Raw genomic sequence first — 26,114 nt, 5'->3', positions numbered from 1 at the left:
TAATTAAGTGTGTCGGCTTCATCTACTCACGATCACTTCCTCTTTCTCTTAATCTTCCTTCCCAAGGCTGTGAGTCTAGCTTTCTCTAAGTGGAGATAAGTACTGCTTTCCTGGCCCTTTGTGCCAGTGCTAGGGGCTTTCTTGGGTGGGGCTGGTGATGACACATGTCCCCAAATGGTTCATGAGGATAAAAGGGCCATGGAGCAGGGCCCAAGGATCTGGCTCTTGTCCCACTGGAGACCTGGGTCTGGGGTCTCCAGGGGTACAGCTTGTACTGTTGAGGACAGAAATGGGCTGAGAACTGTGCCATGGGGACAGGGCTGCCCAAAGACTTTGGGACTTAGAGGCACACATCCACACCCTCGTTCTTAGGCAAAGAGCCACAGAGTCCAGGCTGACTCTCCAAAATTTATTCACTTTCAGTGGTACTGGGCCAGATGGAACCTTGGTGGCATCTGACCCCACCTTGGCGGGATCCCAGATCCGATGCTGCTAGGACGAAGAGCGGCCTGTGGGTGCTATGGCTTTCAGGAATCTAGAAATAATAGAGGGGCGTGGTTATTCAGATAGAGCCCCGCCTCCTCTGCCTCCCAGGCCAGGCCCTCCCACCAGGTTTGGGTATCCTCACACCTTCAGGCTCGCCTTCAGGCTCGTCTTCAGCCTCGAAGTCAGGCTCAGGCTCTGGCTCTGGCTCCGCCTCTGGCTCTGGCTCTGCCTCTGGCTCTGGTTCCGGATCCATTTGGGGGTCCAACTCCGGTTCAGCCCCTTCAGAGGTCTCGGCTTCCAGCTCTGGCTCAGCTTCCTCGGGGGTTCCGGATTGTGCTGCTTCGGAGTCCTCAGGACCCCGGGCCTCATCGGATTCTGGAGCTCTGGGCAGCCAGGGGCACGTGGTCCCTGAGTCAGCAGCCCCGGGAGTCCAGTGGCCTGGGCATGGAGGGTCATAGCTTCGTTCCCGGTAGCCTACGGCGGAGGTGGGAGTGTCTCAGGCTCAGTTTATCCTCGGTGGTTTCCTCTGCACACGTGCGAGTCTTTGGGGAAGACCACAGATCGATGCCCTCATGCCACGCCCCCTCCTCTGACCTAGGCTCCGCCTCTCCCGCTCGCTCTCACCGGTCCTCACGTGCTGCCAGTCCCAGGCGGGATCGGGCGCCCGCACAGTTCGCTGGGCGCAGCTCAGCAGCTCATGGCAGGCAGCTTCGCCCTTGCTCTGCACCAGCAGCAACAGGCGGCGCACCCTGCGTTCGGCGTCAGGCAGCGCGTCTAGAGCCTCGTACTCGGGCCCGGTGAGCACGCCCCGTGCCAGCAGCGCATCCAGCAGCAGCCCCGAGTCCGCCTGCAGCGTCTCTACCAGGCGTTTCCGCTCGCGGTCGATCGTCTCTGATGGCCTCTCCTGGGTGTTGCCCATGGTAGGGGCTGCATGGGAGGTGGGGGGCCGAGAGGTAGTGGGGGCTGGAGCGCCCCTGCTTTTGACCTCTCTCCCGGGGTCCCAGTGAACATCCGTGGCTGGGGTCTAAGTTCACCTGGATCTCTGCGGTTTGTCAGGCCCGCAGCGCAGCACCGATCCTGCCTCCCTGACCTTTTCTGTCTTATTTCTCCCTCTGGCTTCACCTTCGGCCCCTAAATGTTAACTGTGGCACTCCTCTCCTCCCCTAGCTATCCCAGGACCCTCATCTACTCTGACTGCTCTCCCCAAGCAGGTCCTTCCTCCTGAGCCCCTGCCACCTGTAGATACCGCGAGAGATTCGGACCTAGTTTATCCAACCTAACGTCTCTTTCCCAACCTGCTTCCCCAACTTACAGCTGGTCCTGATAACCCATACCCAGCTTGCAATCAAGTTCCTTTCCAGTCTATCTGCCGAATACTTCTGTCAACTTCACCACTGAGTCTAGTTTTTCACTTCCAGCCTAGACCCTGCAAAGCTCCAGATCTCCCCTCCCAGATCCCAAAGTGCTGAGAGTCTTCCCGCTCCTCTCATCTGCCGGAGGAAGTCCAGACCCTTATCCTGACTCTGAGGTCCATCCTTCCAGGACAGGCCCCTGCCTCTGCACCCCCTCACCAATACCACCACGTGTTGGAACCCCAGTGTGGTTTCCTAGACTCTCCTGGTTCCCTAATACCTGAGTAGAGATACCTGAGTCCTCCTGAGTATTAGCTCTGACCAAGATCTTCTGACATACCTGAGACCAAACTGTCTCCCTGCTGCCCTGAGAATGATTCACAGCCATCATCTTGAAGTATCCAGGACCCAACTCATAAAAGCTACCAGCAATTGTCAAATTTTCACTGTTTTCCTCAGTGGATCCTCCCATTTTGAGAGGCTGTCATCACCCCAACAGCAGGCCTTGGGCAGAAATTAATCTGCTTTGTTCACTTATCAACAGCCAAGGACAATGGCCCATCTCCTCTTGGGTCACCTGACCCAGGCAGCAAGGTCCCTGGCATTAAGGGGCAATTAGGTCAGGCCCTGGGCCACTCCCGTTCTCAGTCCATCTCCCTTGGCTTTGGCTTTGTCCAAGGGTTTCATCCTCTCTTTGGGGTCCCTCCTTCACCTCTTTACCTGACTCTAGGTCTGGGAGAGAGGACTCAGTCTTAACCCCCATCTCTCTCACTGCCTGCTGTCATGCTATGCCTCCCTGGTCATTGCACCTCTCCTAGCCCTACTGAGGTGTCAGCCCTTCCTTCAGGCTATGAGCAGAGACCCTTTGCCCTTCCCTTTCCCTTCATGTCCCATCTGTGACAAATGCTGCTCCTCCACTGACATCTCAGTGAGAATCGGCATCTCCCTCCACCCCTCATCTCCTGTAACAGTCTCTCCCAGCACCTCTCACTCCTGTCCCATCACCCTACAGAACAGTGACTTGGACAACTCTCTAGGGTAGGATTATTGTGCCCATTTTACAGAGGAGGAGACAGGCTCAGACAGACCAAGTGGCTAGCTCCAGCCTGAATTACGAGGGGTCTGGCCAAGCAGAATGCCAACCATGACTACCTGTCCCTCAACCCTCGTGGGACCACCAGAGAGAATCCAGACTATCTGTTCACTTCCCAGCCCCTAGATAGTAGGCTTTCCCCCACTTTCCTCAACCATTCAGTACCGGCACTTCCCAAACTTTGTAGACACTGTTCCCTGGGCCTGGAATCCCCTTTCTCCCTCCAAGTGGTGGACCCATCTTCAAGACTCAAATGTCCCCTAGTTTACCCCAATGCCCAAGTGTCCCAGAGGCAGATTCTTTCCTTCTCCTCTGTATCCCAGTGAACATCATACACCCTCACCAGGCTGACATCACCGGACTGTGTACCATGGATCCTCTGCCGTCTTACTTGAGGTTTCCAAAATCTGTCCCCCCAGTCAAGAGTGTAGGAAGGGAGGGCGGGCAGAACCCACTGTGTACAGGTGCAGAGAGGGAGGGGACATATTAGTTTGGCCCCTCCTTTTTTCTCCCTCCTCCCCAAATTATTTTCGTGTTAGCTTCCTCCTCTAGTTACCTCAAGTCCTGCCTTTTGTCCTGTCTGGACAGCAGAGACCCCAGCTAGTCTGGATCCTCTGAGATTTAATGCTCAGAATATCGAAGTTATGTCCTTCAATGGTCACAGCCCAGATTCTTCCCAGAGGACCTGGCGGCTCCAGTTAGCACGCGTGGTCGGGGGTCTCTGCCGCCCTCCCCACCTCGATCCCTGCCCGCGTTCTTTCGCTAAGGAGCGAAGGTGGTGGGCCAGCGCCGAAGACCGCGCACCTGCGAACTCAACATCTATCCCTCCACCCAGCCCGAGAGATGAGTCCTGCGGAAGGGAGGGGAGGGGAGAGGGGAGGAGAGGGGCGGGGCTCACAGACCTTCGCGCACGGCTGCTGGTGGTGATCGGGCACGGATTTCGCCCAAACTCAGTTTCTCTTCCCTCCCCCAGCCGGAGGGGGAGGGGTTCGGTGGGGCTCCCGGTCCCTGCGCTCCTGGCGGCCCCACTCACGGGTCGAGCCTCGGCAGGGCAGGAGATGACGAGGCAGAAAGGGCCAGGCGGGGTGGGGATGGGAGCAGCAGCTGCAGCGGGGGCGGGGCGGCCAGGGCTGCCGGGAACCCGGAGGGGGTGGGGAAAGGGGGCCGTTCTTCTCGGGACGCAGGGAGGCCGACCGCAGAGGTCGAGTACCGCCTGGCCGCGTTTACGCAGTCCGCTTTCCCTCATCACCCCGGGCGCGCCGGAGGAGTCGGGGTGGGGACAGTTAAGCCCGCGGGCCCAAGTACCCCAGCAATTCCCAGGAGTTTTATACCCATTCTCTTTTCCTGCACAGAGAAGGCTCAGAGAAGGAGACCAGCTTACTGAAGATCACAGAGCGGGTGCACTGCGGTGCTGGGTGTGACCCCTAAAAGCCCCCGATTCCCGGAGGTCTCAGTGGCCATGCGCCATCCCTGGATTCGCACCCGGAGGATGGGGCCTAAGCAGGAGAGCTCGGCCTCGGAGGCACCTCCGCTCTTCAAGGGTTCCTCTATTAACATTAAAGCCCTGAGATTTGGACGTTTCTATGAAAGCAGACACCCCCCACCCATGACTTCTGTGCTCCCTGGTCGGTAAAGGAAAGAGACCAGAAACACAGGGAAAAAAATGCGGTTTTATGCAGGACTCGGGAATGGAGAGGGGCTGCCAAGTAACTGGGGCTTCACTCAGAGTCCACCAGGGGGCTCAAGGAAGCCGAGCGGGGCGTGCTACTGCCGGCCAGCCCCTCAGTAGGGCTGGCTTCGGTGTGGAGGGTGTCTCAAGGGGAGGGGTTGTCTCCCGCGCCCAGGTAGGAGGCCCGGCTCTCAGGGCTGCTGTAAATGGTTAAAGCTCCAGGCAGGCTGAGGGCTGGGCCTCCTAAAGACGCTGGGATGTCCAGCAGGAGTGGTGCCCCGAGTGTGGAGTCCTTTCCTAGGAGAAGCGGGGCTGTACTCAGCAGGGAGAGACGGGCATCTCCTTTCTTCGGGGAAGGAGAGCTTCACTCGCCTTGCCCTCTGGTCAGTTGGGATGAAACATCCACTCTCAACCTCTCCCTCTCGCTCCGGGGATTTTCCTCCAAAACATTGACTGCCTGGCCCACCCAATCGTGATAGCTCAGGCCCCTCGGGGTCTCCCCCAGGTCCCTGAGTCCCCACATATATTACCTGGGCATGGAGAATTTAACCCCTTAACTGCCAGCTCAGTCTCACCCTTCTCTGGAACCAAGGGCTGCAACTGCAGAAGAGAACCGCAGGAAGCAGCTGGGGAAGGGAGCTGGGGCTTTGGCTGAGGGAGAACAGTGGTGGACTAAAGGGCTTGGCTGAGCAACCCTCAACACCCACCCCCACCACCCTCCCCACCCCCATCTTACCAGGGACAGCTCCATGTCTAAGTCCATCAGAGTCCATTCCCGCCCTTGGAGGCTGGGGCCCAGCACCTGGGGGGAGCTCTGGGTCAACGGTGTCCTCCCCAGGGTGCCCAAACAGCTGGAGCCCACTGAGCCCTGTGCCCCTGCCTCACTGAACGAGTACTCACATCCAGTGGCCCTGCGGGCTCCACACTTTCAGGGGGGGCCCGAAGCAGCACTGGAGGCAGCAGACTGTCTGGGCTCCGGGCTCCCCTCTCCAGGTCAAGAGGGCCCCTGTGCACAGAGAACTGCTGTTGGCCACTCCTTGCATTAGGTTTCCAAGGAACCTGGATACATCAGGATCTAAATCTGACAATATCTAGAAAGCGTTAGAAGAGGACTTCCCAACCCACACACACAGAAGGGCACAGAGAAAGCACCTTCTGCCTCCTACCTTTGGCCTGAGGTTTGGGTCATGTGCCTGCCCCGACCCAGGCACTTATCAGTTCCAGTGGTTCTTAAACTGTCATGTACTTCACAATCGCCCCAGTGGTGGCATTTAAAATGCAGACTCCTCAGCCCTGCCACTGGGAAGTTTCCACTTTCCAGGGGCCTCTGAAGCTGGTGCTCCTTAGAGCAACTCTGCGAAATCAGGTCAGATCATGGCTGCCTCCTCAGCCACCCTGGGACAGACAAAGCTGGGAAGTTTCAGGACTAGCTAGTGCCGGTCTAGCTGCAAAAGTGGCCCATGAGATTTATAATCACAAATGGGCTTTCTGCTCACCTGTCAGGAACCTCCCTGGGGCCTCTTGGTTCAGGCTGTTGGGCATTCCTGGGCCCCTCAGGGCTGAAGCTCCCCTTCCCCTCCAGGATGGCCTGCACCACAGCCACAGGCAGCGGTGGGGGTGCTGTCACGCAGAAGTCACACTCGTTTGGGGCCAGGGCCAGCCCGGCCTCGCCTTCCCCCCCTGGGCTGGCTGGCTCTTCTTTGAGCAGTGCCAGGCCCTTCTCCCTGCACCAGAGAAAAGCTTCAACCAGACCCTGGCGCTGACCTCTCCCCCTATCCCCACAGCCATCTGGGCTGCCAGGCCCGCCCCCCACAGCTCCCCAGAGGGCAGCCCCAGTGCCTCTTACCTCCTGCCACCACTGGAGGGGGAAAGCCTGGTTCCTTCAGGGGAAGGAGAGTCTTCCGGGAGGTCGGAGATGATGGGGCCCCTGGCCCTGTGAGGGCTGCTGAGGCCCAGCGTGGTCTCCGGGAGGGGCTGTAAGTAGAAGACGAGGTTGAGCCCTTCACCTCAAGTCATAGGGTGACTCGGAGCCCGACTGGTACCACATGGGCAAGACCTAAGGAGAAAGGCTTGAGGGGGGAGGCTTGGTCCATGCTGGGTCTGGTGGGAGGGAGGCTAGGCTACATCTTCTCTTCTATTTCTTTTCTTTTTTTTCATCTCTTCTTTTTGGGGAATGGGGAAAGAGAACAGGCTCTCTATGGAGAGATGAGAGGAGAAACAAAAACCTACCGACTGGATAAAGTAGGGGTCCTGCAGGAGGGCACCAGGTAAGGGGCAGGCGTTGAATTTGGCTGGCGTTGGGCACCCCTCATCCAGCATCAGCGACCTGTGCAAGGTGGCCAGGAGCACAGGTAGGGGGCTGGGCAGGTTCATCTCCCAGGCCCCTCAGCCTGCATCACCGCCCTCCCACAGGCCCCAGCAGCCACGTCAGCAGAGCTGAGGCCTGTTGCCAGGGCATCAGTCACATGCTGGAGGCAGAAGGGGCTCCCCCCAACAGAGATGGAGGCCCTTTGGGGGCAGAGGGAAGGGAGGAAGCCTGGTTTGGGCCCCAGACCCTCTGCTCTTGGAATACTTTGGGGTGAAGGGGAAGGGGATCATGGGGTGGAAGTACAGGGTTAAGGTCCTGGAAGTGAGGGGTCTCAGAGTCAGGGTTTTGGTGGTAGAATTAGGGGAAGGGGGGAAGCCCTGGAATGGGGCTTTTGGGGAGATGGCCATGGGGTGAGGAAGATGGTAGTGCAGGGGAAAGGCAGGTGAAGGGGTTTCTGAAGGAGAAGGAGTTCCGCCTGGGGCTCTGGCAGGGAGGTGCTAGAAGGGGTAGGGGCATCTCTGGTGTTCTCACTCACAGCTTCCTCTTAGCTCCTGCGCTGCCAGACCCAGCCTGAAGTGGCCCAAAGAGGCACTGGATCAACTGAAAAAGGAAACAAAGGGTTAACTCATCTTTGGGGCCTTGCCCCTCACTCTAACAAGACACTTCCAGGGGGCTTCCAGGACTAGGCGTTGTGGGGGGTACGTTCAGGAGTGGGGTCGGGGGAGAGGAACACCTTGCCGATGACCCGATGCTGTTGACCGTGGCTCTGCCGCAGCGTGACCACCTCCCTCCACAGGATCTCGTTCTGCCTGGGGAAAAGGCGTGGGAGGGTGCTGAGGCATCTGAGAGTTCTCCGGGTCACCACCCCCACCCCCAGAATGGCAGGCCCGCGCCCGCGCCCACTCGGATGGTCGTCCATCCTTAGTTAAGAGACTGCCACAGCTCGGCCCACTGGTCTTGGAGGAGGCGCCGAGGCACAAGAGAGGAAGGAGCTGCCCAGAACCGTCTAGAAGCCAGTGTCCTCGCGCCCAGAGCCCCCCTTCTCCCTCCCCATTCTCCTCCGCCCCCTCCCCCCGCACTGCCTGAGTTCCCGCAGCCGCGCCTCGGTGCTCTCCTGCACTCCCCGAAAAGCCTGCACCTCGCCCAGCAGCCGGCCCAGGTCCTCGGGGCGCCAGCGGCCGTCGTCGCCGCGCAGCGCGGGCACCTGAAGGTGGGAAGCTCTCTCAGGTAAGGGTCGCACGAAATAGCTGTCCCACTTCCACCCGGGTTCGCTGGTCACTGCTGGCCGCCCCTAACCTTGCGGCGCACGCGTTCCAGCAGTTGCTCTCGGCCGCGTACGAAGCTCGGGTGCTGGAACTCGACGTGATCCCGTTCGGGTCTCAGCAGGCCACCCTGCTCGATGCTCACCACCTTCCGAAAACCGTCTAGGGAGCGGGGCGCGGGGGCGTAAGCTGCTAAGTCCCCGCGAACCAAGTCACCCACGCTCGATTCCCACTAGGCCCTAGGGACTCACACATATTGAGTTGCCGCACGAAGCTTGCCATGTTGCTGTGCTTGAAGTATTGGGGCAGCACCTCCTTGGCGAAGCGGCTCTGGTCGCTCACGAGGAAGCTGGTGCCGCTCTGAGGAGAGCACCGCCCGCCCACTCACGGTGCGGGCGGAGACCAGACGACACAGTGAGTGGTGCCCGCCCACGGCCAAGCCAGTGGTCCGGCGCGCGCACACAAACTCGCACTCACTCTGGAGACCGAGGCTGCAATTCATGGGGACGTGGGACGAAGCCGGGCAGGAACCAGCTCTGAGGCCTATCCCGGGGCGACCACAGTGAACCTCTATCCCAGCCCACCCAGACTCCCTACTTGGTTCTGTAGGAGGAGGTGCAGAAGCCAGACTTGGGTTCCAGACCCGGACGGCTCCCAGACCCGCGTTGTGACTCTGAGTTAGAATCAGACCTAGCCCTTCCTTTCTCCTGGTCTCTGTTTTCCCATCTGTCTGATGGGATAGGGTGGGAACTAGAAGACCTCAAAGATCCTTCGGGTGCTGGGTCTCCTTCAGAAGGCTCCTACCCTTTCCTCTGCCCGAAGGAAGTCGCCTCACCTCCATCTCCAATATCACAACCCCCGCCCAAGCCGTCGCCTACCCTAGACGGCTCAATCAAGGGACCCATAACCCCGTCCCAGGCAGGGGTTGATGAGCGTGGACGTTCACTAACGTGGAGGAATCCCGGGGACCACTGAGGAAGTCGAGGGGCCCCAGCCCTCACCGGGCTCCAGCGGATCAGGTGGTCGGTGCCCGGGTCGCCCACCAGCGCCCATAACTTGCCGAGGAAGGCAGGCACTGGGCTGGGGCCCGGCTCCGTGGGCAGCGCGGCCGGCGCTTCCTGCATGGCGCAGTCTCGGCCTCGTTAAGCGCTCGGGCCCGGCCGCCGCGGGCTTGTCAAAGCCGCGGAAAGTGCTGCGTTTGCCGCCTGCCCCGCCCTACTCCGCCTCCCGGCGCCGGGTCAGGCGGGGGCCACGTGCGAACTGGCGGGGCGGGGCTCTGGCCGCGGCCGCACCACCAGCGGACCGAAAGGGCAGTATGGGATCGGATGTGCGTGGGGGCAGGGTGCAGGAGGGAGGGAGACCTGAGTTCGAGTCGCACCCTACTCAGGCCCGCTGTTTGCTCTTGTGTTCTTTGGGAGAAATCGAGCGTACACAGCCTGATGTAGGCTGGGAAAGCAATGGAATGGGCACAGCCAAGCGGTAGAGGGGCAGATAGGAGCGGGCGAGGGTGGGGAGGAGAAGCAGACACCCTCCCGCGGAACCTGGGACGCTGTCATTCCGAAGATGCCAGGACCCCGACCCTGACCGCTGCAGCCGCACCGGTAGAAATGGACCTTGAGGTCTCAAACCCTCCCTACCCCTCTTCCAGCCTCTGTCAGTTCAGAGCAGACCCGGCCTTTCACAGGACGCAGAGATAATGCTTGATTTGTTTATTTCACACTCCGAAGGCACTAATACACACACCCCCTGAGGCACACTTGAGCCAGTGCCCTCCCTCCCCCCACGCCAGGGCCGCCGAGCTAGCGACACGTTTGCAGAGGACTGGGATTGGAGGGTGATCTGTGTACTGCAGGGACAGTGAGTGTCTGCAGATGTTGAAAGCAACGAGTGGGCTCAGGGTGCCCTGGACCGGTACCAACGCCACTTCATAGGCTCCAATCCTCGAGAAGGACAAGAGGCAAGAGTAACAGAGGAGAGGGCGAGCAGCTGGCCCGCCCCTGGGCAAACCCACGCAGCATTTCAGAGGACACACATCCGCAGGGATCGGAAAGAGCGTTTGTCCCATCACGCCACAAGCGTGGGCCGCCAGGGATGGGGCTCCCGCGTTAGCTTGAGCGTGTAGCTGCGCAGGCGCGGGCAGCGCGCGCGGAAGGCGTGCAGCACGGAAGGTCGCACCACGCAGAAGCAGTGCACCTCGCGCAGGCCCGCGCAGCGAGCTGCCAGCTCCTCCAGTGCGGCGTCCAGCTCGGCCGAGGCGGCGGCGCGCACCTCAAGCGCGCGCAATGTTGCGGCGTAGTGGCGCGCCGCGAAGCGCACTGGGCCTACGGTGTCCCCAGAGAGGCTGAGGCGCAGCGCAGCCACCGGTACGGCCGGCTGCAGGACGCGCGTCACGCTCTCTGCAGGCAGCACCGGCTCTAGCTCCAGCTCTACCTCCAGTCCCGGGTGGCGGCGGCTCAACGCGGCCCAGGCTTCATCAGGCAGGGGGGGCGCGCGTGCGTCTTCCGGACACGCGCACCGCAGGGCGAGGAGCTCGAAAGGCGCGCGCTCTGGCGCCGCCAGTGCCTCGAGCGCGGTGTGCGACAGGCTGGCCAGGTGCAGGCCAAGGGCGCGCAGGCAGGGACAGGCCTCTAGTAGCTCGAGCACGGACCCCGGCCCTACGCTGCCCACCAGCGTTCTGTTATCCAGAAAAAGGCTGCGGAGCTCCGGACAACCGTGTGCCACCTGCAGCACCAGCGCGTCGTCCAGTGAGAAGGGCAGGCGCCGCAGGTCGAGGTGGCGCAGCGCGCGGGCCGCCCCACAGAGGGCGTGCACCGCGTCCAGGACGTCGCGGCCGGCGTCGAAGAGCGGCTTTTCTCCGCGGCATTCCAGGCACAGGCCTCGCAGCCCGGGGGTACGGCCCGCCAGTGCAGCCAGTAAGTCTGTGGCCGCCCGGCGACTCGACTTTCTCGACGGCTCAAATTCCAGCCATAGATTCTGAACGTGGTCAAGGCAGGCGGACAGATACGGCGCCAGCATGCCTTCCAGCTCACAATCGCAACTTGGGGGTAGAGTGGTGGAGAAAAGGCATGGCCGGCCAAGTCCCTCTCTCTGGGTTCCGGTTACCATCCCCACTTCCTGCCCCCTACCCACACACCTCCCTGTTCTGACCGTGCCTGGTCACTCCTAGGTATGCTAGGAGGGAACCCTATCCCTTCCTTCAGACGCATCTGCCGCCAGTTGAAACCGTGCCAGAGAGAGCCAGGATATTTTAGAAAATGGGCTTTCTCATTGGTCTTTCAGGAGGTGGGGCGGGGCCTGTGGGCAGCCGCATTCACGTTCTGCCTGTCATTTCTCAGTAGAGTGAGGAAGTAGTTAAATCTCTCTGCCTCAAATTTTATCTGTGCGATGGAGATAATAATAATACCCGTACATCACATAAAGTGTTTGTGAGGATTAGGAAGATTGGTATACGTAAGGCCCTTAGAACTATGGTTGGTACACAGTAGGTGGCCAATGTTAGAAATGACGCTTTTTAATATGAGGAAGAGTCACTGCATCTCCCCAACCTCTGACTCTACCAAGACTGGGAGAAGGTGGGAGGGGGAAGAACCTGCTCACCTGATGCTCGTGTCGTGCCACACAGCGCTGCAGGTGGCAGCGGCAGCCCAAGCTCTGCAGACCCTCGCTGCAGCAGCGCGGTCAGGCAGGGGCAGGTGGCGGAAGATGAGCACCAGCACCTCCTCCGGCAGCTGTTCTCCAGGCTCGGCCATGGCCAGGTGGGGGCCCCCCTGCAGGAAGGCCACAGTATTGAGGGGAACACCTGGAGCCTATGTGTAGAAATGCTTGGGGCCCAGGATCCGCTATATAAATTTGCAGAGCCCAGTGCAAAATGAAAATGTGGGTCTCTGTTTAAAATATTAGCGAGGATTTCAAGACCGTGACAGCAGAGATGTAACCAAGCTATTAAACCAAGCCTGGGACTGTGTACACAGATCTCAGACCCATTAAATCTGCCTGGGATGCTGAGCATTTCTGATTCTTCCTTTAAACTATGTTCTCACTTGTTGAACAAATCCACGTTTTATAATATTCTATTAGGAGGAACTCAACCACGATCCATGCACCAGGTTGATAAAACCAAATACCCGGATTTGGGACGATGCTGTCAGATCTTTCTCCTAGTAACCAGTCTTCTCTGAGGAAGTTGGAGGGCCATTGCCCAGGCCCTGACTCCAGACCACCACGTCTTCCCCAATCCCTCGTCCCAATCTCCCTCTAAAGCACCATCACGGCGGCCAGAGAGCCCGGACTAGTCTTACAGAGATCACTGAACTGCTTGCCTCCCAACTTAGACCCTGAGTACTTAGGGAACGATGGAGCCCAAGCACCAAGGGCCATTGAAATGGCTTCTAAAAGGGCGCTGGACATTTGTTCACACTACAGATTTCATGGCCCCACCTACTAAATCAAGCTCTCCTCAAACAGTAGGGCCCAGGAATATGAATTTCAACACGTGCAGGTGTATGCCACAGGTCCCAAGTTGAGAAACCCGGTCCTAGTCCCACCCGTCACTAGAGAGTGACGGCAGGGTTAATAGGGCGAGAACATTAAGGAAAACTTTTAATTGGCAGGGTGCAGGAGCCAATCAGGAAGCAGAGGTGCGGGTGGGGCATAGCTGAATACGCAAGGAGAAGGGAGGCTCCTTCCTCCACTTCACTGGGGGAGACAACATGGGTTATTCCAATGAGAGGCCTGCGAGGCAGAGAAAATCTTGGGGTTGTGGGGGCCTGAGGGACTCTGGATTCAAATTCCGATCCTGAACCCCGAGCAGCCCAGGCGGTTTAGGCTCCACTGGAATTCCGCAGACCCACATCAGAGCGCGGCCTTTGTTGGAGACTGTGCGTCCTTTTTGAAGTTGCCAATTTTAGTTTAAGGTGCTTGAAGGTTTTCGTACAGAACGTTTGACGCCACTGGCCAATTTTCTATTTTCTAGGCTAACTGTCCCTGCTGGAATTTGTGTCTCGAGTACCCGGGAGTTTCTGATACCCTCCGCCACGCTTGAACTTAGCACCCAGTTCAGAGTGTCAGGTAGAATCAGAGGAGCTCGACCAACCCAGAAGGGGACGCCCCCTCGTTGCTCCATGCGTTACCCGCTGGAGGAAGAGGATCGGCTCTCACCCTAGGGCCCTCCGGCCTCGTAAGAACCGCAAGTCCTCTAAGTCCCTTGCCGCGGGCAGTTCTGCCTGCTGTTTGACCTCAGGCGCCAGTGTCTTACCTGCGCAGCGGATCGGGTGGGCTTTGCCAAGAGGCTGGGGACTGGCCGCAGAGGACGGTGGCGGGAAGGAACCGCGGGGAACCCGGGGGGCGGGACGCCGGGACGGACGGGGCGGCTCGGACTGGGGTGCCGCCCCTGCGCTCCGCGCACACCCGGAAGCAGCGCGAGTCCAGTGGAAGCCTGCGGGCGTGGGAATCCAGGCCGGGCCCAGGCGGCCAGGTTAGTGCAGAGGGTGGGTGGGCTTTCCGTTGCTGGCAGAAGCCGAGGCGGATCCTGGCTCAGGAGCACGGGCGCGGTGCGGTTGTCACCCGCGGCTGCTCGGGTCAGGTGGTGGTGGTGGTGGCCTATTGGGCTGTTTCCGTTGGAGGCTGGAGCGAGGGTACCGACGCTGACCCCTGCGAGTGCCTTGTCCCATAGGGGCTTTCAAGGGGCGCCAGGGCCCTGTGGGTGAGAGGACGGGGTGGTGCTGGTTCTGAACAGACATTCGAGAGAAACCCCTTGCCGGTTAGACCCAGTAGCAAGCGCGAAACTCCAGCAGGAGGGTGGGCTAGTGGGAGGCCGGGGAGCTCCCCTCTAGAGCTCTGAGAGGCTCTGCTTGAGTAGATGCTGGGACTAGCAGCTTTTCAGTCCTTGAGAGGCCACGCCTGCAGGTCGTCACCGCCTAGCCGGCCAGAAGTGGAGCTACTCAGGACTGTTACTGTTCAGTCGCTAAGTCGTGTCCAACTCTTTGCGACCCCGTGGATTGTAGCACGCCAGGCTTCCCTGTCCTTCACCATCTCTCAGAGTTTCCTCAAACTCATGTCCACTGAGTCAGTGATGCCATCCAACCATCTCATCCTCTGTCAGTGTTAATGGAGCACTGCGCCGGCTGGCTACCGATGGCAGGGGCATATTTTCCTGAGTCGGTACCCATGTGTCCCTTACGATCTCAGCCCAACTAAGGGTTCCCAGGACCCCAGCGAGCCCCGCTGGTACAGAGGCGGACTCCAGGTGGGTGGGGCGCGGGGCTTCCCGAGGAGGGGCTTCTGTGAAGGGACACAGTTCTCAAGGGGGCTTAGCGAGCCAAGGCGCGCCTCTCATCCCGCCCCACCCCTGCCACTTCTCAACAGTTATCAGACTGTTTGACTTCTACAGTCCTAGAGAGTATGACAGAGATTCCCCCTCCTCTTGGTTTGCAGTGTCTTGCAGGCTGGCCAGTTGGGCAGAGGACTGTCTTGTCCTGCCCTTACCCACCCTATGGGGTCAGCACCCTCCAGTCAAGGGGCTAAGAAGATGTGAAAGAGGAAATGTTTTGGGGCCAGGTTCCCACTTCTCCACTCTGGGCCAATACCCCAGGACTTCCCACTTGTCTCTCTACTGCTCTTGGTCCCACTTGTCATCTACCCTGTTTTTGTTTTGTTTTGCTTTTTAAGAAAAACAAATATGCCTTTTTAATACAAAAGAAATGTCTCTATTTTGCATAAAGTAGAATATTTAAATGAAAATAAAAACAACCCCAATCTCCCCCTTCCCCAAGACAAATAAACAGTGCTAATTTTTTTTGTTAATTTCTATTGTTTTGGATAAACACACAAGTATTAGTAAGTTTTCTACCAAAAGATTATGGGGGGAGCTGGTCAAAAGATATGTTCCCTGTGCTCAAACTCAGGGTAGTGTTATCAGGTATCATTCTTCCTGCCAGGTCTGGGTGAAAGTGGAGGGCGCCATTTCTCTTTTCCTTTATTACTATTTTTTAAATTTGCCAGCTGTACCTCACAGCTTGAGGGATCTTAGTTCCCTGACCAGGGAACCCAGGCCCTTGGCAGTGAAAGCACCGAGTCCTAACCACCGGACCACCGGGGAATTCCCTTGAACCCATCTTTCTAGGAAAAGGGTTGCCTCGGGTAAGGTCTGAAGGAAGAGGCAGGGCAGTTCTCCACCTGTCGCTCATAGTGCTGTAGCTGGGAGGCAACTTTCAGGCCAGTGCATGGCTCCCTGACTGAGAGTTTTGCTCCTTGATCTAGAGCTAGGATTTTGTTGAAGATAGATTGAGGAGATGCAAATGCCAAGGGCCCTGACTGTGTTTGGACAGAGAAGGAGCCTGTATCAGAACAACTTGAATGGCATCAGACAAGAGACTAAAAGATTTGAGACTAAAAAGGAATGATTTAATTCACATAACAGAAAAGTCCAAGATGCACCTAGAGCCGCGGACATGGTGTGGTTAGGGGTACACTTCATCTCTTGGCTCTGTAGCTTTCTATGCCAGTTTCATTCTCAGTCAGGCTGAGAACAGCAAAGGAGACCTTCCCTTCCTTCTAGCTCAGCTTCAAGATAGGAAAGGGAAACTTGTTCCTCTTTCCTATTTGTTTAGTTGCTAAGTCGTGTCTGACAGTCCATAGACTGTAGCCACCAGGCTCCTTCCATGGGATTCTCCAGGCATGAATACTGGACTGGGTTGCCATTTCCTTCTCCAGGGGATCTTCCCAACTCAGGGATTGAACCCAGGTCTCCTGCATTGAAGGCAGACACTTTACTGACTGAGCCACCAGGGAAGCCCAAATTGCAGGTTGATTCTGATAGGTCCAATATGAATCCTATGCCCAACTCAGAACAAACCATTTCAGGAAGGTGAATGGAAGATCCAGATTGGCTAGGCTGGACGTCAGGAGCAAGGTTGGTCCTTCCAACAGGCCTATGGATTGAGAAAAGGGTAGAGGGAAGTCCCCAGAGGTCAGTCAGGACTGTGGTAGAGAATCTAGGCAGGTGCAAACTACAGGTGTCCTTTGAAGTGAAACCAGGAGGTACAGCAGGAATGCCTGAGAAGAAACCTAAGTGGGGGGCTCTGGGATCCCTGCTGCCGCCGCTGCATCGCTTGTGACATGTCCGACTCTGTGCGACCCCAGAGACGGCAGCCCACCAGGCTCCCCCGTCCCTGGGATCCTCCAGGCAAGAACGCTGGAGTGGGTTGCCATTTCCTTCTCCAATGCATGAAAATGAAAAGTGAAAGTGAAGTCACTCAGTCGTGTCAGACTCTTCGCGATCCCATGGACTGCAGCCTACCAGGCTCCTCTGTCCATGGGAGTTTCCAGGCAAGAGTATTGGAGTGGGCTGCCATTGCCTTCTCCTGCGGGGATCCTCAAATTTGAACTGAAGGCATACCAGGACATGAGTCTGCTTGTGCTGTGGGGCGTAGACACCATCCAGGAGGAGGGTGTCTCCAGTCAGCTTTGAAAAGAGAGACACCCTGCCCTGAGGAGGGGGGCAGAACTTCTTTCCTTTTACTGCAACATTGTCCCTCTCCTGTCTCACCCCTGTTTCCCTGGGCTCTTTCTCAGAGAAGGCAGTGGAGGGACAGTCCTGACTACAGCTCTTAGCCGAGCTGGGACCAGAAGCAAAAGGAGCTGCCGAGGGGACTATGAATTTACCTTCACAAGTGTGCCAGCTGGCTGGGGACAGCTGGGCCACGTGGGACTGGAAAGCTGTCTCCAGGGCTGGGCCGGGGGGTGATCTGAATGCCTATTTATGTCCCCAGGAGGCAAGATGGCGGCTGGGCCAAATGGGCTTGAGGAGTGGGTGGGCAGCGCATACCTGTTTGTGGAGTCCTCGCTGGACAAAGTGGTCTTGTCCGATGCCTACGCTCACCAGCAGCAGAAAGTGGGAATGTACAGGGCTCTCCGGACTGCCCTGGCAGGTGTGTGGCTGGGCAGGCACTTGGGGAAGAAAGGGCGGCCTGGGGCTTTTGTGGTCGCGGCCAGGGACTGAAACCCACCCCTACCTCTTCAACTCTATGGGCTTGTGCTTAATCACTGCTTTGAGGAAAAGATTCCTTGGGGATGACAGGAGGATGCCCGGTTATGTAGAGTCTTTCTTCTCTGGTACGCATAAGTGCCCTTCGGTATAGACCTGTGTTCCTGTGTCTGTGTGTCATCTACCTATGTGTGCACTAATATCCCCCTACTCCATGCACCGCCCCCCCCCAACTCAGGCTGCTTGCTTACTGCTTTCTACTAATCTTACACTCTCTCTCTCCTTTTCCTCTCTCACTGCAGCACTCCTTGCCCAAGACCCTTCCCCAGTACCTCCCTTTCCAGCCTACTTTTCCCATCTCAGGGCAGAGGCCACAGGAGGTTGAGGGATCTGGCCCCAGCCTCAGAACAGCGAGAGCCCCTCTCCTTGGGAGGGGGGAAGCAGTACTAGGAGGCGGAAGACCTGAAACCTCCCGCCCACTGCATGGCCAGCTGCCTACCCAGAGGTCTTCGCTGCCCCGGGCGAACGCCCCTTTCTATACTGCAGTCTCTTCCACGACCCTTTTGCCAACCCTCATTTGAGGCTTCAGGGATGCAGCGAGAGTGGCACCCACTCCGTCTCAGGGTGATCCCTGTGATAGGTCCTGCCCTTTATTCTGGGTTGTTGCTGTTTGCCTCATCATTCTGCTTCCCATCCGGGAGCTCTGGGGTATACCCGCGCCTGTAAGTGTCTGGGGATGGCGTAGGCGTCTCATCTCAGGCTTCATTCCTTCTCTGGCCTCATGGAGCATGGCCCCGCATGGCGACCGCATGGCGCCTGACTGGCCCCCTCCGCAGAGAGTGGCGGGAGCCCCGATGTGCTGCAGATGCTCAAGATCCACCGCAGCGACCCGCAGTTGATCGTGCAACTGCGTTTCAGCGGGCGCCTGGCGTGCAGCCGCTTCCTCCGAGCCTACCGCGAGGGGGCGCTGCGAGCCACGCTGCAAGGGTGCCTGGCTCGGGCACTGGCCCTGAACTCGGTGCCGTTGCAACTGGAGCTGCGCGCTGGCGCCGAGCAGCTGGATGCCTTGCTGACCGACGAGGAGCGCTGTTTGAACTGCATATGCGCCCAGAAGGTGCGGCCGGGCTGGGGCCAGTGTAGGGTGGGGCGGGAATTCGCTGCGGAGACCTCCACCGACGCCACATTCTCCTCTTTAGCCTGACCGGCTCCGGGATGAGGAACTCACCGAGTTGGAGGATGCGCTCAGGAATCTGACGTGCGGCTCGGCGGCGGGCCAAGGGAGAGATGTGCAAGGCACTCCAGCCCCCTCGCAGTCTCTGGCACCTTCTCCGCCGGAGGAGAAACCGCCACCACCGCCGCCTGGCCAGACTTTTTTGTTCCAGGGTCAGCCCATAGGTGAGACTCCCGGAGAGAGGGAAAGGCAGGATCCTCAGGAGGATGAAGCTTGGGGAGGGGCGAGGTCTGGACGGGGTAGTCATGGTGGGGATGGAAGGGTATCCCGAGCTCACTCCCTCCTCACTCTCTCTGCAGTGAACCGGCCGCTGAACCTGCAGGATCAACAGAAGTTCGCCCGCTCCGTGGGCCTCAAGTGGCGCAAGGTGGGGCGCTCTCTGCAGCGCAGCTGCCGCGCGCTGCGGGACCCGGCGCTGGACTCACTGGCCTATGAATACGAGCGCGAAGGGCTGTACGAGCAGGCCTTCCAGCTGCTGCGGCGCTTTGTGCAGGCCGAGGGCCGCCGCGCCACGCTGCAGCGCCTGGTGGAGGCGCTCGAGGAGAACGAGCTCACCAGCCTGGCGGAGGACTTGCTGGGCCTGGCGAATCCTGAGGGCAGCCTGGTCTAGGCCGAGTACCAGAGAAAGGGGAGGTCGGTCAGTTGCCCAGTCAAGGTTTGGAGCACCTGGATGACTGTAGGGTGCCTTCTGCTGCTACTGCTGACCTCTTGTCCACCATGCGACTCTGAGACCACACTTAGCAACCCCACTTAGCTGAGCTGCTGGAGCTGCTGCGCAGAGATGATGGCGGCCCTCTCCAGGAGTCAGACAAGCACCCACCATGTCTGAGGGGTGCCACTGGGCGTTGTGTTCTAGATACTAGGATAGAGACAGTGAATGGGTCTCTATCCTAGTATCTCGAACAGGCGTGCTGCAAGGTCTGCTTCACCTTCTTCCACCCTAGAAGAAGGGCTTTCAGCCAGACTTTACCTCTTCATTCATTATTATTCATTAAGGACCTGCTGTATCCTAGGCATCATCCTGGGTGCTGCAAATACTGTGGTGAACAAAACACACAATTCTTGTCTGTCGTCAGTTCACACTCAGTGTGCAACTCTGAATATAAAGTAATAAAATACTACCCATTTTTTGGATGTGAAAAATACAAAGCATTGTGGGAACCTGAGCAGGGGCCTAACCCAGGTTAGGGGTTAGGCTTCCTTGGGGAGAAATGAGTGTGACTATTGGTGGGGGGTGGAATGAGAGAAGGGCAGTATTCTTGACATGGCCAGCCTCAGGTGAAGTCTTGAGGAAGGTGAGAGGGAGGGAGTGTTAGAAGGTTTACAGTGGCTGGATCTAGGAGTGGGTGGATTTGCAGAGACCTATTGGAGAGTGGGGGAGGCAGAGGCATTTAACAAGAGTTTGGATTTTATCCAGAGGCAAGTGAGAGGCCTTTAAAGGGGTTTGACAGTTCAGGCTGGGAGTGAGGATTCAGAGGGAGAGAGTACAGTCCCCAGGCTGAGGCAGTTGGTAGCAGAGATGGAGGGAAAGGATGAAAACTGAGAGTTGTTTAGGACAAAGGACAACAGGCCTGGTGACACTGAATGAGGAGAGCACTCCAGAGTTTCTGAGTTTCCAGTTAGATGGGAGGCGTGATCTGCTTGCTGAAATAGGGGCCCTGGGGAAGGTGAAGCATTTGCTCTGTTTGGGACAAGCTGGGCGTAATGTTCCTGTCGAACACCAGCTAGAGCTGTAGTTTTGAGTTCAGGAGAGGGTCAAGTGTAAGGACTCTGAAACGTACAGGTGGGAGTAGGTGGGACAGCCCAGGGGGAGGTCCTGAAGGACACCAACTGGAAAAAAGAGCAACCCAAAGAGGAAGGAGGAAAACCAGATTGGAAGACAGAAGAATGGCTGTACCTGCTGTGATGGAGGCTGAGAATTTGTGAAGGCTGAGGAGTGTCCACTGGAGTCAGGGAAAAGGTTACTAGGTGGAGGCTGTTTCTGGGACATAGAGGGGACAGCCTGATACCAGACCACAGGAGGGATGGGAGTGGAAGCCGTAGGGAAAGCCACAGATAGGAGAGGACTCCTGAAAAGTCTGTGAGCAGGAGGGTGAGGCCCAGGATGGAGGGTTTATTTTGGAAGGGAGAACATTGGTGGGAAGAAGTCAGAAGGAGCAGTCACCACTGGGAAAGAAGATGGTGCTGGGTAGCAGTGTTGGTTCCCTAGTCTGCCCTCAGAAACTCCGGGGTGGGTTGGGGGTGGGGGTGGGGTTGTCTACTCCAGTCGCCACTGGGTGGGGCCAGGAGGCTCTGAGTTCCAGGGAGAGAGAGGTGGCAGCATAGCTGGGCAAGGTCTGGCCTCTCAGTCTTCAACTCTGCCCACCTGGGTTCCGATCAAACCCTTTGCACACTGACCTACTTCTGGAGTTCCCCAAGCTGAACCAATCCCTGCCAGCCTGTCTGGCCTGCAGTGGGCCCAGGCGTGGTGATTTCCTCCTGCAGGAGGCCATGCTGGCCTGGGCCACTAGGGAATAGAGGACTCAGAACTGCTTCTGCAGAGACAGATTGAAGTGCTCACCTGTGAAGTTAAAGCAGACAGGGTTGGCCCCCTCCCCTGTACCCTGAGGATGGGTAGGGAGAGGGGCAAGGGAGGACAGAGGAACGAGTCCTGGATGGAATTCCAGAAGTCCTGGGCAGTGCTCTTACCTTCTGTCTGTCTGATCCTGGGCGAGTCACCTGACTCCCTGAGAAGGAGAACCCCCATCTGGGCATGACCCATGACAGCTGCTGCCAGGGCTGTGAGAACTGAGCAAGCAGTCGTCTTGGTCCTTGTGTGTGTGGTGTGTCTGCTGGTGGGCATGGCACAACCAGGAGAAAGGAAGGCTCCATGTACCTGGGGAACCAGGGCTCCTGGTACACAGGAAAGAGGCACTTCCAAGGATGGCCTGGGAGGGGCCCGAGGATGCCAAACCCACCTGCGCTAGGGCTCCTGCCAGCCCAGGCCCTTCCGGCTCTGGAGAGGCAAGGGTGGGGAAACTAACCAAAAAGGCTAGCGCTTCTTCCTGTCCCCTGCAAAGGCAGAATTGGGGAGTTTAAGTCAGAACGAAGACCAGAACTCACCTCTTTGAGCCTTCCGGAGAAAGAACTGACCGTGAGGATCCCTTTCAGAGATTAGTCTCCACTTGGAGACAGCTTTCCCGCGGCGCCAGGGCGGAGCTGAGCTCCAGATGTCCGGGCGCACACAGCTGTAGGGTCACGTGGCAGCGGCCCTGGCCCCCCCCTCCTGCCAACGCTGCATTTGGCTCAGGCCCCGTCCATGGCCGCCCTTGGGACCCTGCGCTGAGCCCCGGAGGCCCCGGCATCCGGGGCCGCGCCACTCCCAAGGGCAGAAGGTGTGTCAGGATCCCAAGGACCGCCGTGGTGGGTAGGGATGGGTGGAAGGGATTCGGCCTCAGCGCGGGAAGGGGGTGGGGCCGAGGCTCTGCGACTCTCGGCCCGGCTCTGGGGCACCGTCCTGGGCCGGAGCTGAAAGAGTGGCAGACGGCTAAGAGGAAGAACCTCTTGTCCTTTCAGGGTGTCCATCCCAGTGGGGGGAGTTAGGGTCCAGTATAGGAGGACCCGGAGCGGGGTGAACGACCAGTAGTCGGAGACCCCTGGCCTGTGGCCTCCCGCGGCCTCCCCTCCGGGAGCGCGGGGCGGGAGCCCCCACCGGCTGTTGGCTTCCACGTCGCGAGCCCCTGACTGAGTCTCTCCGCAGGGGGCGCGAGCGCCGGCGAGGCTGACATGAGGCGGAGGCTGCGCCTACGCCGAGAAGCGTTGCTCACGCTGCTCCTCGGCGCCACCCTCGGCCTCCTGCTCTACGCGCAGCAAGAAGGCGCGGCCCCGACGACAAGCGCGCCGCGAGCACAAGGGAGGGCGGCGCCGGGGCCCACCCCCGGGCTCCGTGTATTTCAGGCCCCGGACACTGGTGCAGCCCCTCCGGCCTACGAAGGGGATACGCCGGAGCCGCCCACGCCCACGGGACCGTTTGACTTCGGCCGCTATCTGCGCGCCAAGGACCAGCGGCGCTTCCCTCTCCTCATTAATCAGCCGCACAAGTGCCAAGGAAATGGCGCGTTCCCCCGCGGACCCGACCTGCTCATCGCCGTCAAGTCGGTGGCGGCAGACTTCGAGCGGCGCCAGGCCGTGCGCCAGACGTGGGGTGCTGAGGGGCGCGTGCAGGGGGCGCTAGTGCGCCGGGTGTTCTTGTTGGGCGTACCCAAGGGCACAGGCACAGTCGGGGGTGAGGCGGAAGCGGGCACTCAAACGCACTGGAGCGCCCTGCTGCGTGCCGAGAGCCGCGCCTACGCGGACATCCTGCTCTGGGCCTTCGACGACACTTTCTTCAACCTAACGCTCAAGGAGATCCACTTTCTGGCCTGGGCCTCCGCCTACTGCCCCGACGTGCGCTTCGTGTTTAAAGGCGACGCCGACGTGTTCGTGCACGTGGGAAACCTGCTGGAGTTCCTGGCGCCGAAGGACCCGGAGCAGGACCTGCTTGCAGGTGACGTGATCGTGCAGGCGCGGCCAATCCGCGTGCGGGCCAGCAAGTACTACATCCCGGAGGCTGTGTACGGCCTGCCAGCCTACCCGGCCTACGCAGGTGGCGGCGGCTTCGTGCTCTCGGGGGCCACGCTGCGCCGCCTGGCCAGTGCCTGCGCGCAGGTTGAGCTTTTCCCCATCGACGACGTCTTTCTGGGCATGTGTCTACAGCGCCTGCGCCTCACGCCTGAACCTCATCCTGCTTTCCGCACTTTTGGCATCCCTCGACCTTCAGCCGCACCGCACCTCCACACCTTCGACCCCTGCTTTTATCGCGAGCTGGTTGTAGTGCACGGGCTCTCAGCTGCTGACATCTGGCTTATGTGGCACCTGCTGCATGGGCCGAACGAGCAAGCCTGTGCGCGTCCATGGCCTGTTCCTGCTGGCCCTTTCCAGTGGGGCCCCTAGCCTCCTATCACAGCTCTAAGCCCCCCTCATTCAGACCCAGGATATAAGTGGGAGGTAGCTTGAAGGGTAGGTTTCCCAGGCGGGTTAGTGCTGTGTATGTGGTTCTTCCCCATAAAGGGGTATCCAGGTGTCTCCCTTCAGAAGGCCCAGGGAATGAAGACTGAGCTTGGCTCCTGCCTGACCCTCTCTACTGGGCCGTGATCTGGAACCAATCTAACGGTGGCACTTTTGAGATAGCCAGGGCTGAGGTGGTGAAGAACCAGGCTCTTTGCCAAGCAGGTGAATATGCTTGGTCCTCCTAGCAGGGATGTGTGAGTGTATGTATGGGGGGAGGGGTGGCGGCAGAGGCTCATGAAGTGTGACCATGCTCCTTAGTTCAGAACCCCTAGAGTGATGCCAACAAATGCAGGTCTTTCTCAAAGCTGGACCCCACAGCGAGGGGTAAAGGGCCTGGCCTCAGTCCTCATGGAACCGGCAGCCATTCTGCCACAACTCAGTCTGAAAGTAGGTATTTTGCTTCCTATCTGCCCCTCCAGTTTGCAAATTGGTCTTAGCCCTGTCTAGGTCTTTAGATCTTCTTTCCTGGGGCCAGCCCCTCCTAAGCCCTGGACTAGGTGGAACACCTGGGGTGGAGGCACACAGACTGGGCACACTGTCCTACCTGAAGTCTCCCCCACCTCCAGCTACCCACTGGAGAACCTACACCCATGCAACTATGCCAGTCTCCCACTGGAGTCTGTGCTGCCCCCTTCAGAGAAGCCAAGGAACCTCTTCTAAGATGATTTCAGCTGTAAAATTCCCCATCTTCTTCAACCACCCCCTTTCTCAAAAACAAACAAAGCAACAAAAAAACACCAATGCCTCCAGGCTTATTTTAGTACAAACATCCCAGCATCAGCACATGGGTAGCTGTTGCTGAGGGCACAGGTCTTTATTGGAGGAGGGGTATGGATAGGGCATGAGGAAGATTCCCCCATTCTAGGAGGATGGGAAGAGTCCTGGCTGCCCCACAGTGGGATGTGTGGGGGTCTCTGGCCAGGCCACCATCCACACGGGAAGACACTAATCAGTCACGAAGTCATGGGAACGTCACACAAGAGCCCGGGGCTGGTCCCCCGCACATTCATTGTTAAACTATACAGAATGAGGCTGTACATGAATTAATTACAAAAGAGTCATATTTACAAAAATATGTACACACATTTGAAAAACCTCACAAAATTGTCATCTATGTATCACAAGTTGCTAGACCAAAATATTAAAAATGGGATAAAATTATACATTTCTCTTCTCAATTCTTTTCAAAAGGATTAATATTTTTAAAGCACATATGCTTCTTTCCTTAGCAAGTCCCATGAAGAGGGAGCAGCCCAGCCCTCCACGAGCCCCAGAGGCCTTGAGCCGTGTGAAAGGGCCCAGCCAGGGGACACTGCCCAGAGTCAGGGCAGGAGAGCCAAGCCCACAGTGCAGAACAGAATGCTGAAACACACAAAAAAGGAGGAAGATGTCTTTGGCTAAAACTTTGGCATTAAATAAAAGAGGCAAACAGAATGGAAACATGCAGCCCCACCAGCAACGTTGGGGCAAAGCAGGGGAACAGGTGACCTTGAAGGCTTGCTCCAAGATGGGCAGAGCCAGGCCTGGGCACAGACCTTGATGGTAGAAAGTTGTGTTTTAACCACTTAGGTGTGCCTACTGGGCCTGGCAGGGAGCGCGTGCAAGAAAGAAACAGGGAAGGGCAGGTGGGCCACCTTGGCCACAGCCAGCTCATCAAGTAACTAAAGTGGATGTAGTGCAAAAGTCGCAACCAAGTACTATGGACAGGCTACCTGCTTGCCTTAAAGGTCCCGTGGCAATGTTGGGCCAAAGGCAGGACCGTGTCCTTGTCTGGGTGCCTGTGTTCTCAGCCACAGAAAAGTCCCAAGTTTTCCCAATATGTGTGGGACAGGGAGACAGAACCCTGTCTCCTTACATGTTAGTTGAGAGCTCCTGGCTCCAGTTATCAAGGCTCAGAGTTTGTGCTTCTCTTTGCAGTCTGTGTCCCGTGTTGGCACCAGCAGGCTGAGAACGGACTGAGGAATATCTGGGCCTCTCACCCCATGGCAGAGTGCCCAGCCCAAGCCCCACCTCAAAATACCACAACAGCCCTTCCACACTGGCAAGATGTCCAAGAAAACCCACGGGGTGGCCCACTGAACAGGATGCAATGCACAGTTCCACTGGGCAGAGGGGCAAGGGTCATGACGTTCCTAGGGGAGCTCTGTGGTTCTCAGGTGGGCACCAGGTCTGGGGGGGCCATAAAGGGTCACCGAGGCGATGTGGTTGTTCTGCATGACCTGGCGTAAGAAGAGGACAGTGAGTTGAGGGGGAGGAGTTGAAGGGATATAAGCACAGCAAAACTCCCACAAAACCCCCAGTGGGATCAGTCCTGGGCTGTGACGGAAGAGAAGGCAGTTGAGGCAGCACCTGTGTGTGCAACACACTTGCACATGGGGCTGGACTGACCCCTCAACACCCCCAGGCTTATGCTAAGGGTCACCTCTGCCCTGTGTCTACCTGTTCCTCCGGGACACATAAACTTCACCATACCTATCTGTCCAGCCCTTCTGGAACTGCTAGGGGTCTGCTAAAGGTATGACAACCAGATGGGAAAGCAGGGACAGCCCATTCTTCTCCCAGCCAGTGGAGCCTCAAGAGCCACTCGCCCCACTGCACATTCATTCATATGGCATTTAAAGAGGCCCCCGCAATGCCCCCAG

The 26,114-nt window shown here is 58.2% G+C and overlaps 6 protein-coding genes across 21 annotated transcripts in view; 2 read left to right on the top strand and 4 right to left on the bottom strand.

The window, feature by feature from the left end:
- NOL3 (nucleolar protein 3) lies at positions 389-4,049 on the bottom strand. 3 transcript variants are annotated; one of them, XM_018062114.1, is made up of 5 exons: positions 3,488-3,795; positions 3,275-3,385; positions 1,111-1,413; positions 631-960; positions 389-535 (listed from the first exon to the last, which is right to left on the bottom strand). In XM_018062114.1, the coding sequence occupies exons 3-5, from the start codon at positions 1,403-1,405 to the stop codon at positions 528-530; spliced, it is 633 nt and encodes a 210-aa protein (XP_017917603.1). In that variant the 5' UTR covers positions 1,406-1,413; positions 3,275-3,385; positions 3,488-3,795; the 3' UTR covers positions 389-527. The 3 variants fall into 3 exon arrangements, with proteins under 3 accessions (XP_017917603.1, XP_017917602.1, XP_017917604.1); XM_018062113.1 differs by lacking the exons at positions 3,275-3,385; positions 3,488-3,795 and adding an exon at positions 3,834-4,045; XM_018062115.1 differs by lacking the exons at positions 3,275-3,385; positions 3,488-3,795 and adding an exon at positions 3,834-4,049 and having other exon boundaries at positions 396-535; positions 643-960.
- HSF4 (heat shock transcription factor 4) lies at positions 4,582-9,537 on the bottom strand. 8 transcript variants are annotated; one of them, XM_018062111.1, is made up of 13 exons: positions 9,172-9,535; positions 8,422-8,553; positions 8,205-8,332; positions 7,988-8,112; positions 7,642-7,717; positions 7,444-7,508; positions 6,830-6,926; positions 6,447-6,574; positions 6,097-6,324; positions 5,501-5,606; positions 5,337-5,402; positions 5,131-5,251; positions 4,582-4,897 (listed from the first exon to the last, which is right to left on the bottom strand). In XM_018062111.1, the coding sequence occupies exons 1-13, from the start codon at positions 9,221-9,223 to the stop codon at positions 4,746-4,748; spliced, it is 1,476 nt and encodes a 491-aa protein (XP_017917600.1). In that variant the 5' UTR covers positions 9,224-9,535; the 3' UTR covers positions 4,582-4,745. The 8 variants fall into 8 exon arrangements, with proteins under 8 accessions (XP_017917600.1, XP_013826705.2, XP_005692179.2 ...); XM_013971251.2 differs by having other exon boundaries at positions 4,582-4,980; positions 5,131-5,200; positions 8,422-8,530; XM_005692122.3 differs by having other exon boundaries at positions 8,422-8,530; positions 9,172-9,534.
- FBXL8 (F-box and leucine rich repeat protein 8) lies at positions 9,859-15,175 on the bottom strand. The gene is made up of 3 exons (XM_018062108.1): positions 13,425-15,175; positions 11,768-11,937; positions 9,859-11,207 (listed from the first exon to the last, which is right to left on the bottom strand). Exons 2-3 carry the CDS (start codon positions 11,917-11,919, stop codon positions 10,235-10,237), a joined length of 1,125 nt encoding a protein of 374 aa, XP_017917597.1. The 5' UTR covers positions 11,920-11,937; positions 13,425-15,175; the 3' UTR covers positions 9,859-10,234.
- Positions 12,037-19,527, top strand: TRADD (TNFRSF1A associated via death domain). Of its 3 annotated transcripts, XM_018062109.1 has the most exons (6): positions 12,037-13,047; positions 13,143-13,237; positions 16,939-17,097; positions 17,990-18,267; positions 18,350-18,548; positions 18,684-19,527. In XM_018062109.1, exons 3-6 carry the CDS (start codon positions 16,947-16,949, stop codon positions 18,992-18,994), a joined length of 939 nt encoding a protein of 312 aa, XP_017917598.1. In that variant the 5' UTR covers positions 12,037-13,047; positions 13,143-13,237; positions 16,939-16,946; the 3' UTR covers positions 18,995-19,527. The 3 variants fall into 3 exon arrangements, with proteins under 3 accessions (XP_017917598.1, XP_005692184.2, XP_017917599.1); XM_005692127.3 differs by lacking the exons at positions 12,037-13,047; positions 13,143-13,237 and adding an exon at positions 13,538-13,643; XM_018062110.1 differs by lacking the exons at positions 12,037-13,047; positions 13,143-13,237 and adding an exon at positions 13,619-13,643 and having other exon boundaries at positions 17,456-18,267.
- On the top strand, positions 21,604-24,633 carry B3GNT9 (UDP-GlcNAc:betaGal beta-1,3-N-acetylglucosaminyltransferase 9). 3 transcript variants are annotated; one of them, XM_018062105.1, is made up of 2 exons: positions 21,604-21,758; positions 22,124-24,633. In XM_018062105.1, exon 2 carries the CDS (start codon positions 22,150-22,152, stop codon positions 23,353-23,355), a length of 1,206 nt encoding a protein of 401 aa, XP_017917594.1. In that variant the 5' UTR covers positions 21,604-21,758; positions 22,124-22,149; the 3' UTR covers positions 23,356-24,633. The 3 variants fall into 3 exon arrangements, with proteins under 3 accessions (XP_017917594.1, XP_017917593.1, XP_017917595.1); XM_018062104.1 differs by having other exon boundaries at positions 21,604-21,786; positions 22,124-24,603; XM_018062106.1 differs by having other exon boundaries at positions 21,604-21,790; positions 22,124-24,603.
- C18H16orf70 (chromosome 18 C16orf70 homolog) overlaps positions 24,228-26,114 on the bottom strand; it is a 31,384-nt gene continuing 29,497 nt past the window's right edge. For all 3 annotated transcript variants that reach the window (XM_005692120.3, XM_005692121.3, XM_018062103.1), the window contains exon 17: positions 24,228-25,691. In XM_005692120.3, coding sequence (XP_005692177.1) covers positions 25,605-25,691 — 87 coding nt within the window. In that variant the 3' untranslated portion in view covers positions 24,228-25,604. The remainder of the gene's footprint in view (positions 25,692-26,114) is intronic.

This window comes from Capra hircus, chromosome 18 (genome assembly GCF_001704415.2).
Source record: "Capra hircus breed San Clemente chromosome 18, ASM170441v1, whole genome shotgun sequence".
Taxonomy (NCBI): Eukaryota; Metazoa; Chordata; class Mammalia; order Artiodactyla; family Bovidae; genus Capra; species Capra hircus.
This window is presented reverse-complemented; position numbering and strand designations above follow the sequence as displayed.

Coding starts and splice junctions, on each gene's coding strand:
- TRADD (XM_018062109.1), top strand. CDS start 16,947: ATGGCGGCTGGGCCAAATGGGCTTGAGGAGTGGGTGGGCAGCGCATAC. Junction 17,098..17,989: donor TCTCCGGACTGCCCTGGCAG/GTGTGTGGCTGG, acceptor CCCCCTCCGCAG/AGAGTGGCGGGAGCCCCGAT. Junction 18,268..18,349: donor ACTGCATATGCGCCCAGAAG/GTGCGGCCGGGC, acceptor TCTCCTCTTTAG/CCTGACCGGCTCCGGGATGA.
- FBXL8 (XM_018062108.1), bottom strand. CDS start 11,919: ATGGCCGAGCCTGGAGAACAGCTGCCGGAGGAGGTGCTGGTGCTCATC. Junction 11,208..11,767: donor TGGCACGACACGAGCATCAG/GTGAGCAGGTTC, acceptor TCTACCCCCAAG/TTGCGATTGTGAGCTGGAAG.
- HSF4 (XM_005692122.3), bottom strand. CDS start 9,294: ATGCAGGAAGCGCCGGCCGCGCTGCCCACGGAGCCGGGCCCCAGCCCA. Junction 8,531..9,171: donor ACCTGATCCGCTGGAGCCCG/GTGAGGGCTGGG, acceptor TGCTCTCCTCAG/AGCGGCACCAGCTTCCTCGT. Junction 6,927..7,443: donor GCAGGAGCTAAGAGGAAGCT/GTGAGTGAGAAC, acceptor CACCTTGCACAG/GTCGCTGATGCTGGATGAGG.
- NOL3 (XM_018062113.1), bottom strand. CDS start 1,405: ATGGGCAACACCCAGGAGAGGCCATCAGAGACGATCGACCGCGAGCGG. Junction 961..1,110: donor CTGGCAGCACGTGAGGACCG/GTGAGAGCGAGC, acceptor CCTCCGCCGTAG/GCTACCGGGAACGAAGCTAT.
- B3GNT9 (XM_018062105.1), top strand. CDS start 22,150: ATGAGGCGGAGGCTGCGCCTACGCCGAGAAGCGTTGCTCACGCTGCTC.